Source organism: Eurytemora carolleeae, unplaced genomic scaffold (genome assembly GCF_000591075.1).
Source record: "Eurytemora carolleeae unplaced genomic scaffold, Eaff_2.0 scaffold345, whole genome shotgun sequence".
Classification (NCBI taxonomy): Eukaryota; Metazoa; Arthropoda; class Copepoda; order Calanoida; family Temoridae; genus Eurytemora; species Eurytemora carolleeae.
Genome location: NW_019396327.1, coordinates 185,629 through 197,795, shown reverse-complemented (window position 1 = coordinate 197,795; position 12,167 = coordinate 185,629). Strand labels below are relative to the sequence as shown.

General features: G+C 31.4%; 1 protein-coding gene across 4 annotated transcripts; it reads left to right on the top strand.

Moving 5' to 3' along the window:
- The first annotated feature begins 745 nt into the window (after nucleotides 1–745).
- LOC111701005 (serine/threonine-protein kinase Chk2) lies at nucleotides 746–8,030 on the top strand. Of its 4 annotated transcripts, none has more exons than XM_023472112.1 (12): nucleotides 746–858; nucleotides 1,132–1,202; nucleotides 1,554–1,607; nucleotides 2,034–2,158; nucleotides 2,617–2,698; nucleotides 3,003–3,064; nucleotides 3,272–3,317; nucleotides 3,639–3,716; nucleotides 4,111–4,181; nucleotides 4,803–5,002; nucleotides 5,328–5,692; nucleotides 7,698–8,030. In XM_023472112.1, the coding sequence occupies exons 1-11, from the start codon at nucleotides 768–770 to the stop codon at nucleotides 5,384–5,386; spliced, it is 939 nt and encodes a 312-aa protein (XP_023327880.1). In that variant the 5' UTR covers nucleotides 746–767; the 3' UTR covers nucleotides 5,387–5,692; nucleotides 7,698–8,030. The 4 variants fall into 4 exon arrangements, with proteins under 4 accessions (XP_023327880.1, XP_023327879.1, XP_023327878.1 ...); XM_023472111.1 differs by having other exon boundaries at nucleotides 5,328–5,698; nucleotides 7,623–8,030; XM_023472110.1 differs by lacking the exon at nucleotides 7,698–8,030 and adding an exon at nucleotides 6,842–7,450.
- The last annotated feature ends 4,137 nt before the right edge of the window (nucleotides 8,031–12,167 follow it).

The window sequence follows — 12,167 nt, the reverse complement described above, 5'->3', positions numbered from 1 at the left end:
ACAATTAAATTGAAGATACGATTAGTATTTATATAATCACAAAGAATAACAAGAAACTAATTGCATGTTAAATGTACATAGTACAACTATAATGATGGTAATAGTAAACAAAACAAAAAATTTGTAAACATTTACGTTAAAAAATGACACAAATTTGTTTTACAAGGGGTACTAATGTATCTTAATTGTACAAATATGTATCCTCTTGGCTTCAATGGACTTAAAGAATGTCGTCTTCTAAATATATTCGAGCTGGGTGTTTGTCCAGTCTGGATTATGTGTACATCATTTGCCCAAAATCTGTTCTTGTTGATAACTTTAATTTATCTTTTTTTTTGGAAAAATTGAAATTTGTACCAAATCCGTTTCCTGCGTCTGTTTTCTTTGTAAAATAAAGTTAGAACTTAAAGATCAAAATAACATTTGTCAGATTAAAGGGACTGTCAATGTAATTTAAATAGAAACATGGCCCATCTACATCAGTACCTTTCAAACCTTAAAATGATTATTAAAATTAGCCGAAAAAGTGTTTAAATTTGACAATTTCCTCCCTTGTTTCTGTTGCAGAAATCCGCAAGTTTCAAATGAAAAAAAAACCATAATTAAAAATATCCCATTGTTGTAGAGAAATCATGGATAACTCGTTCATTCTTGATTTGACAAAGCTTTGAATTTTATCGTTGTGAATCGGCTCTGCCAATCTATAAATGATGGGTTACTTGAAACTACGTCTACAGTCCCTTTAATTTCGATTTTTTATCAGAATTATGAACGAGGTGAGAATACTGAGAACTGTTAAACATCCTTGTATCATAAACCTGGAGGATGTTATAGATACTCCAGACTTCCTCTTCATAGGTAGGAGTAGAGGGAGTAGAGGGAGTAGTAGTATGGAGTAGTATTTGTGTAGTATTTTGAGTAGTATTTTGAGTAGTATTTTGAGTAGTATTTTGAGTAGTATTTTGAGTAGTATTAGGAGTAGTAGGAAGGAGGCGTAGGAGTAGTAGGAATAGGAGTAGGAGTAGGAGCAGGAGTAAGATTAGGAGTAGAAGTAAGATTAGGAGAAGGAGAAGGAAAACAATAATATGCTTGAACACAGTTCTGTAAAAATAAAAAATAAATTTTGTTTAGTTCTTGAGCTAGCTGAAGGTGGGGAACTTTTTGAAAAAATCATAGAACGGACAAAATTCAATGAACCTGAGGTATGCGCCATATATGCATTTTTTTAAAAATAAATTACTTTGTAGTTTTTTACGATTATTTATCATGATTTTGCTAGTTTTCATTTATTTTAATGTACAGTTAGTACGTATTCTTCATTAGTAAACTTTGTAAGATCTTTATTTGACATTCTAAATTTGTTTTCAATGACAAATTTAATGCAACCTAAGTACTCAATTTTTATGACTTATTAAGAAACGACATTTTTAATGTTAAACATTTTTTAAATATCTTTTTTCGGATATACTACATTTTAGATTCTTTTGTAGAGGCAAAACTACATTTAAAATGATGTTGTAAAAGCATGACTACATTTTTCATGTTTTTTTTAGGCGAAACTACATTTTTACCAGATAGCTTCAGCCATGCAGTATCTACATTCAAAAGTAACTTTTTTTCTTTGCCTAATTAATTCTTTTCTATTTATCTATCTATATATCTACCCATCTTTCTATCTATCTATATATATATATATATCTACCCATCTTTCTATCTATATATATATATATCCATCTATGCATCCGTTTTTATGTCAGTATTAACTATCTACCTATCTACACATCTATCTATTTATCAATTTATTTAAATATCGTTCTATCTAATTAATTTCTATCTATCTAAAACTACTGAAAATCGGCCACAATTTGATTATTTATCACCAGAATAAATTCTAAATTCTATTCATCTAACTATCTATCTATCTATGTTTACGTATATCTATCTCGCTTTCTATCCATCTATATATCTATCTATCTATGTATACTTCTATCTATATATCTATCTATATATCTATCTATTTATCTATCTTATAGAATATCTGCCACCGTGACCTGAAACCTGAGAATGTTCTCCTCTGTTCCCTGGATGACTCGAGACCTGTCGTAAAAATCACTGATATGGGAATGTCAAAACTTGTCGATCTTGGGACAGTTCTCAAGTACGTTTTGTTTATTTTATAATGTAGATGTTTCTCAAGAGAAAACAGTCCAGTCCAGTCCAGTCCAGTCCAGACCAGTACAGTACAGTACAGTACAGTACAGTACAGTACAGTACAGTACAGTACAGTACAGTGAGGAAGGGAATCCCCGGATGCCATGAGCCTTCACTATATACAGCCTCAGACATACTGTAAATAAAGCAAATGAGGCTCGTTACGGTAAAGCGAAGGCTCACGGCGGCCGGAGTTTCCCTCCCTCATACAGTTCCCTCCCTCATACAGTTCAGTTATTTGATATGCAAAGATATCCATACCCGCTTTAGCGATACCCTTGAAATCTTAATCTGATCAAAAATGTGGGAGATACCGTCGTTTTCCTGACTCGAAAGGTGTTTTGTGTTGTTTTTCCACCAACTACAATACAATACTTGAATAAACTAAGCTTTTGTTTATTTTAGAACATTTTGTGGAACTCCGAATTATCTCGCTCCTGAGGTTATTAAGATGGCGCACAGTTCATTCGCCAGCTACACCGTGAAGGTCAGCAGGGTCATTTTTAAATATTTATCAGATTTATGATCATAGCATTATTTATAAGGGACTCTAGTCGTAATTTAAAAGAATTAAGTAACATGTCCGGTTCACAACATTAACATTTAAAAAAAAACTTCCGGGAGTTATCCTTTTTTTGCGGTTCCCTAATAAATCTGCAAGATTTATGTAACAAAAGATGAAAATTTTATAAATAAACACTTCATACGACGATATGAAGCATAGAGGTTCACTTGAAGTTATGTCTACAATCCCTTTATTGATGTTTGTTTAAATAGTTCAAACGTTTTAGGTTGATTGTTGGTCATTGGGAGTAATTCTATACATTCTTCTGTCAGGAACCCCGCCTTTCTGGTAAACTATCTATCTTTATCCACATTTTTTATTTTTCATATTTAATAGAGCAAGATTCATAATTTTATTTTTAAGTCTCAAACCACTGTATCAGTGTCATCGTTAAAACTAACCCACGATAAATTGCGGGATTTTTTTATTCTCTGTTCCCGCATTTTGGTTTCTTGGGGGAAGACGATATTTAGACGATCTTCTGTTTGTTTTCAGTAATGAGAGGCAGGGAGGTGTACCACTCCGGACACAGATATTAACAGTAAGTTTTTATATAGACAGGGAAGGATATTGGGCTTGTTTACTTATTTCAAAATACACATAAATTGGGTATTATGAGCAGGCTAAAGAATTAAAACTGGGGTGGGATTGATTGATTGATTTCATGTTGTTGGCTTCAAGTGGCAATCACTGTTGTAATTAATGGAGAAATTAACTTGTGAATCTAGGAGAGAGGATATTTTCTAACAATAAAGATATGTTGGTTTGATTTTTTGATTAACTCATTGGATGATAGTTAAATTCTTTGATCTGTAATGTTATATGATCAAATATTTGATTGATTGATTGCTTATCTACCCAGGCGAACTATGTATTTTATCCTCAACTGTTCAACTCTGTCTCGGAACCTGCCAAGGATCTCATCAGAAAACTTTTGAAGGTTACAAAATTAAAAAAAATTTAAAGTTTAGATATTTTGAAAACTTTTAAGAACAATCTTTAAGGTTGGAACAATTTGTAAACTTGAAATGTCCTAATTATTTTTTGTCAATTAAATGTAATCGTTACTAAAAAATATAGATAAGAAATTTACTTTTACATCCAAATGTATACTTAGCTTGCCTGTCTGTCTTCTGTTTGTTGGTTTGTTTGTTTGTTTGTATCCAATAAACGTAAATAGGACTGAACTGATAGAGCTCAACATATTTGAGACAACTCACATATATAGCATATATATTTTGAAAGAAAAAAATAAATTTCACTCAATGATGCGGTGAAAAATTTGATACTTTGATCAATATTATCTAAAATACTTTAAAATGTTTTTGTTCTAGGTAGAGCCCGAGGAAAGATTATCTGCTGATGAAATAATGCAGCATCCTTGGGTACAAGATTCTGTTGTCAGGTACATCCTTTTTTTGAAGGATATTTTTTTAATCCCCCCGGGCCCGTCTCGTTTTCAACATCAGTTAAATAATTACCTATACATTTTTTCTTATCAAGGCTTGAATTCGATTATGAAGGGGAAGTTAATTTTGAAAAATACTATGACATTGACATTTGTGAAGAAAAGATTCCAGTTAATCGTTTTCTCCAAATTTGTTTTCCTAATTTTTTCTCTTTTTTTCTTCAAGATTTTTAAATATTTTTGGAGCTGGAAGTTAAAATTAAGGGGGGGATATAAAAAAATAGGCAAGTTTTTTCCCCACCTTTTTGATACTTATCATCTAAAAAATTATTTAGGGAAAAAAATCTCAATTTAGCAATTATTCTTGCAATAAATATAACCCCTTACTCAAAGAAAAATGTACAGCCGACTTAGTAAAAATACTTGTCATCTAAAATATTAAAAATAATAAAAAATCTCATCATATTCTAAGCAACTATTCCTGCAAGAAATGTAACCACTTACTCAAAGGAAAACGTACAGCCTGCTTAAAAAAAAAATATTTTACAGGAGTAATTTCTTTGCTTGTTATTTCTCAATTCAAAATGGACGAATGATCTTAACATTTTTACTATATAGTCATACTGCAAAGAGTATAATGAAAGAGCAAATGGATTTACAAGCTCGACGATCCTTCCTTCTCAACAAACCATTTAATGTACTGGCTAACCATCCAACCAACCTACCAACTAACCATCCAACCAACCTACCTGCACCAGTCTGCTCCCCTGTCTCCGTCACAGTTATGAAGAGAAATGTACCAATGGATGTAGACACAGGTAATAGGATCAATGTATAAACGAATAAACAAATCAACGAAAGGATGAACGAATTAACAAATAAAAGACCAAATGGACAAACCAATCAACGAATATTATCACTAACAAACGAATCAATAAATAATTGAATAAACAAACGAATGAGCGATGATATCATAATGATCAAACAAATACCCGAACCAACAACAAACTATGTCACGAACACATGAACACACAAACCAACCAACGAATTATACCATGAACAAACGAACAAATGAACGAACTTTTAAGAATGGTAAAAACCATTAGATAAACTTATTTACCAAGTATATAAATATTAATCTAGATTGTGGTCCTGAGAAGAAGAGCAGGGTGGAGATAAATCTTGTCCCACAAACGGATTAAACTAATCCGTTCGGAACTGTTCTCTAACATTTTTGCTAAGTCCGTTGTCACAGCCAACTCTTCTGTAACAGCTGATCCTGTTGTTTAAACTGTTAAAAAAGACAGTTGACAGATGAAAAAGCATAATCACGTCAGCTGCTTTATGTTCGCTGCTTCTATGAACTGTTTGCACAATCACTTCAGAAGCTTGATGAACACTGCGACTATGTGCTGTTTACAGAATTTTTAAAGTAGTTTTTTTATGCTGCTTTCCAGGGCTGGTAGCAGAATCTCCACTCGACAATATTTTACATACCTAAAGGAATTGTAAGCGTAATGTTTAAGTGAACCTCCATGCAAAGATGACAATGCCCGATTCACAACGGTACCCTTAAAAGCTTTGTCTGATTAAGTATGTGTAGATTACAAAGTTTAAAATTTGGAAAAATGATTTTTTTAATTGGGGTTTCTCTTCATAATTAATAAGTGTATTTTTACTCCAGCAGAAATGACTATATCATCCACATTATTGATCAGCTAAAGGTTTCAAAGGTACCGTTGTAAATTGAGCATTAGCATCTTTGCAAAGAGGGTCTATTTAAATTATGCTTGCGTCCCAAAAAATACGCTTTTAAACTGCCTCAGTTCTCTTTTTTAAACTAGAAATAGTAGCATTTAGTAATTTCGTATTCTTTATTTTTTTCGACTTATTAGACACGTTTTTAACATTATTATAAAAATACTGGTCGAAATTATGAATGATAAAACAAATTATAATTACTATAAAATTACATTTTTGTAAACGATAGTATATTAATTCATACTGGGGTAATTCATTTATTATTGATTATAAATTCCTTTTTTATTAAAAATTATTTCTGACACTTTTCAATTTTGAACTTTAATATTATAATGCAGATTTTTCAAGGTTTTGGAGCTTTTAAATTTACCCTCCCCCCCCCCCTTGATGTTTAGCAATAGTGCCTTACAATAACGACGCTGTTAAAGCTAAAAGTGATACAATATTTTTCTCACTTTTTTAGTACATTTTATATGGAATATTAATGCGAAGTAAATTATTGTTTTCTTTTAAAACTAGCTTTGGTAAAAGCTTCGAACATTTTCATATTCATCATCACGATCGCTTTATCTCGATATCCACTGTGGAAACCTTTATTTTGAGGATTACTGCTTCATTTCTTTTTTTCAGTTATCCCTTCAGGGTACGATTCCCATGCAGCAGGACAAAGAATATAAATTATATTAATCCGCAGAAAAACAAAAGATCGAGATAAAGCATTGATTGATTTTTCACACAAAAAATTCTCTGCTGTTTTTCCTCATGTTTTTGAATTCTAATTATTACCCTTAATGGACAGTCCGTGTATTTTAAGTAGCCCATACACGACACACAACCACGATCCTTCAAATCTTAGATTGACAAATAATAATTAAGTTATCGTCCTCTTTGTACAGGTATGGGGCTAATCTTGTCCATTTTCTTGCTCACCAGAAAAACTGAGTTTTTAAAATCGTATCGAAGTTAAGCACGACCTGGACCTTTAGAAGAAAAAATTCTTCAGTTGATGGTTTGATTTAGGGTCATTAAAGGATGCTGATGTGAATGTGTTATCACAATGAAAGGTCCTTTTAGTTATCACGTTAACAATCATAAAGTCCATTTTGATAAATAGAAAAGAAACCTATCTGTGGTCAAACTTTATATTATACCTCATGTTTATTAAATTCCACTGTAAATACAAACAAAATTCATTCTTACCGTTTTCAATAATAAATCATAGTTAATTATAAAACATGCAATTATATGAAATGTTTAATGTTGTGTACTCTGTGTACATGTACTATGTACTGAGATCAGAGTACAGGGTTATTCACCAAGGATGAGACTTCAATGAGGCCCACGAATCTTGTGCACAATCAATCGTAGTTTCAAGTGACCCTCCATGCAAAAATGGCTCACATCGGTACTATTGAAAGCCCTTTTTAATCAAGTAGGAATAAGATATCCATGTTTTTTTTTCTTTCAACATATTTTCACTTGTGGATTCTCTTCAAAAGTTACTTGCACATTCTTATAAGAAACAATGGAGAAATTTTTAGAATTGATACTTTTAGTGTAAAAAAAAAACAACGTTATCTTTCACACGTTTTTTATCAGATAAAGGATTTAAGATTACCGTTGTGAACCGGGCATTGCCATCTTTGCAGGGAGGGTCACTTGAAATTACGCTTACAGTCTCTTAAAAATATTCTATTTAGCAAAACATACTGAAACCAGTATTATTAGAAATGAAGAAAAGTTGTCCTTAAGTCTCATCCAGTGTGGGTAATCCTGTCCTATCAATCTTTGCTCACGTTTCAATAGATCATTGATAAATATTTTTGTGATAAAACATATTTGAGATAATTGGTATTTTTCTAATGCTTGCAATACCACGACAACAAACAATATTGTCTTACCCTTTCATTTCTTCAAAATTGTAGTTTTTTGCAGTTCTCGTTCCATTCTTATTGGTGGAAATTTCATAGACTGAATTTTAAGATCAAGAGCATTAAAGAAAAATTATATTTTTATGTCGTAAACTCGTTAATTTGAATCGAATATGTAAAATATAAAATATGAATAAATTATTTTTAAAAAGCATCTAAAAACTTATTTTTTAATTTTTAGTTTATAACATACAGGACTCCCAGGTCGCTTCGCACCCATCTTTGATTTGACATTCGATGTTGTGCATCCGACCTACAGAAGAGTGCAACCAACTTTATAAAGCTGTGCAACCGACCTAACGTAGGTCGGAACCACTAACTTTTATTAAATGAAGTGTGTATCCGACCTACAGTACAGATCGGAGCAACAGCAGCTTGAAGTTGCTGAAAACTATGTGCGGGTAGGTCCGAAGTATCGTGGGACGGATGTAACGTTGGCCGGATGTAATACAATCGAAAATATATAACTTCATGAAATTTATTGTATCTATATTTTTAATTCGAGTTTGTTCAGAAAATATACTAATAATGTATTTTAAGGAGTTGAGTTCTTGCTACAAACTTTAATTTTCCTATTTCTATTCTATTTCAAAGACCTTTGATACTTCAAACTATGATTTCTGTTGGATCAAATATCAACTAGTTACACCCTCAGGTTGCTAAGATATGAGGATTAGGAAATTAGACTTAGTTGCAAAAACTCATTTCCTCCGACTCGAATAAAGTAAAGTACTTTTTTGAGATATTTTGGTATATTTGCCAAGAGGCACAACTAGGACTTTTGCTAGGGGGGGGCAATATATTATTTTGTTAGGGTTTGGGTGGGGTTAAGGGGGGTTTCCCCCACTTTTTCGAAAATTTTTCAAAAACAGAAGTGCTTTTTTAAGGGTTTGAAGTCGAAAAAAAGGAAATTTTAAGTTGTTGCATGCAGATTTGGCTGTGTTCAATTCAAATCGATTTTTTGTTCTTGTGTTTTTACAAAATTTATACTTCCAACAGCTGTAAAATGAATGATATGAGTCAATTCATAATCATTGAATATGTGTGCGAATCGCAAAAGAGTATTTTTTTTAAGTACCTGGTTTAATTACAGATTAAATTGCAAGAAATAATCATTTATAGTTTCTGGAAAAAAAACATAAAAATACATAGGTAAATAATAATTTCAATCATCTACATTGAAAAAGGACAGATAATGTTACCTTTTCTCTTGAAGTTATTGAATTAATGATTGATCTAACCAACATTCATAATCTAAATTCATTTTCGATTTTACAGAACTTCTGTCAAAGAAGATAAATCTTGTTAGTTATCAAATATGATAATCAGTTAGAAATTTGCCAGGTTCAGAATTTTCTCTAGATTTGGAACTGATTTTTTGCCACAAACTCAAATATTATAATCCCTAAATCTTTGCACCGAGTGGTGTAAACATTTGATATTTCAAACTTGGAATATTTTACCAAAAGAATTTAAAGTTTGATATCTACGAGTACTCTATAAACTCAACACAAATAAAATACAGTTCAGAACTTTTTTACATTAAATGTTTACAATTGCCTTAAGCCTTGAGAATTGAGAAAGATAAAAATATATTTTTTTAAACTAACTATTGTATAATATAATTTCTACAATAACTCTTATTGGTTTTCTTGTTCCTGTGATACTGATTTTCGCCATTCTTTCTTTCGTTTAGTAAGGTACTAGTAAAACTAGTTGATTTTAAAAATATCAAATACTCTTTAATTTGGAGTGGGTCATCATACATTTGGTCAATTACTACATTTGGTCAACTGTTACAAAACGTCAACTGATACATTTCAGCCCACTACATTTGGTCAACTGATACAAACACATAAATTTTGTAAATTTTGATTTACAAGGTTTCTACATTTATACATATATTTAGAACGCATATGGTACAATTCTGTACTAATAAATTTTAACTCTTCTCAACCAACTTACTTGAGTGGTTGTAAGTATTTTTAACGTTTTTGATAAATGCAGCATCATTTCTCTCTATCGTGGAAGCAGTTGCAGTGCATCCCAATGAATCACATAGCCTGCTTCAACCTAGTATCTGGCACCCCAGTCTCACTTTTAAACTTTACTCAAAGTTCTGACGATCTATCAAAATGTTCTTTTTCCTGCTGGACAAGATGAAATTAGCACGAGCCCAGTTTTCCATGTTGAATCTAAGAACTTTAACTGAAATCTTGAGTTGTTGCGGAGTTAATGTGCAAATATTCGCGGATTTGTTAAGTTGATACTCAAGCTGGGACAGTGGGTATCAAGCTTTCAAATATGAAAGTTGACCAAATTTTAGGCCATTGCCACAGTTGACGAATTGTATTAATTAACGAAATGTAAATTGTCCAAATGTAGTAGTTGACCACATGTAAAATTGACAAAATGTAGGATGACGAAATGTAAATTGAAGTAATGTATCCACTTCAATATCGTCTTCCTCTTCCACAGTTTTCTGGCTCTCTTTGTATTCTGCAGAAGCAAAAATATCAAATGATCAAAAAATGTACGCTAAAAAGTTAGGACAACCATTTTTCTTTCAAAAATATCATACAATTTTACAATAAAGTTAATTTTAAAGTTTAAGGTATTCTTGAACATATTTTTATGATAAAAAGTCTGTAAATGCATGCTCTCTCTTTCACCCAATCTTTTTTTATTCTTTCTCTTCTCTTCTATTTTCTACTCTTCTCTTCTATTTTCTTCTCTACTCTTATCTTATCTCTTTTCTTCTTTTCTCTAATCTTCTGTTCTCTTATCTCTTTTCTTCTCTTCTCTTAGGCCAAAAATATAAATCCTGCAAGTTTTTAATAATGGAACAAGTTTAAATTGGAAATATAATTTCCCTTATAATTTTTTTATGAAACTATTTGTACTTTATCATTCTTTCTCAAAAATAGGATATTTTTTTCAGTTGAAATAAAAATAAAATTGAAATCACCTTCATATTTGAACTTATGATTTGTTTAAAAGCTTATTGCTTCCAGAATTATCCCCATGGACATTAAAAGCGATTTTTTTCAGCCTTTTATATACTTATAATTAATTTTCTTTGTCTCTTCATTTTTCAATTTCTATGAAAAAATATATTATGGTAAAAAGAAAATGTAGAATTTATCTTTATTATGAAAAAATAAAATGTAAGAAAACGAGAATTTTATATTTTCAATTATAAAAGTTAAATAATGCAGATATTCCTCAAAATGTACTTAAAATGATGGGACTTTTAAGTTTGTGGTAAAAAGAAAAGTTTTAAAAAATGGAACAAGCTTTCTCTTTCTTTGAGAGGAGCATTTTGGACAAGATCAAACATTTAATTGTGTATTGCTAAACTTCATTTTTCGGAGGTGGAAGGTTGGTGGAGGGGGGATTTGTCTTTTTATCTTTTGAAATAATTCTCCCTTTTAAAATTAAATAGTAAATCCTTGTAAAAATGCAAAAAGTAATTAAAGAAGAAAGTTTGAAAGTTGTTAAACTGTTTAAGACAGCCAGCATATATAAAACATAGAGATACATCTTAAAATTCAATTCTAAGAACCCCCCAAAACATGCAACATCCAAAAATTTTACTTTTTGAACTTTTATTAAAAAAATGTGCATTAAGCTTAAACACAAATTCATAATCTGTTAAACCTTAGGTCTAATTAAATGATACGTGGTGGGGGTTGAAAAATGTTTATTGGTTAAAACTTGTTACGGAATATATGGGAGCGTTATTACTGTGTAGTTAGTTTCTGTGGGAGGATTTAGGGAGCTTCTAAACTGCTGATATTGACGAATCTTCAGAACATCAAGGAGCAGTCTGGAGCAGAACCGTAGAAGGCTGCTTCTGTAGGGAGCTGATTGCAGCCGGTATAGATGAACCGTTAGAGCTGTCTGAAGCAGAAACGTAGAAGGCTGCTTCTGTAGGGAGCTGCTTGAAACTGCAGGCGTAGATGAACTTTCTGATCCAGGACTTGGTCCGAAAATGATAACTCTATTCTGATTTTAGAATATCTATAAAATCCCCTTTTGATGGTACAGAGTTGGTTTAGAACTCCGGAGCTGCTGGAAGATTAGCTACAACTGATAATATCATCTTTCCAAGATTTCAACGTTAGGTTTAAGGCGTAACCTTAACCTTGAGTCTATACTTAAAAATACACAGTGCTCACAGGATGTTCACAAAAAATACAAACATATAAATACATTTTAACTATTCATAAAAGCACAAATATCAATTCTTAAAGAATCTGTTACATTCGTTTGTGAATTTTACAAAAAA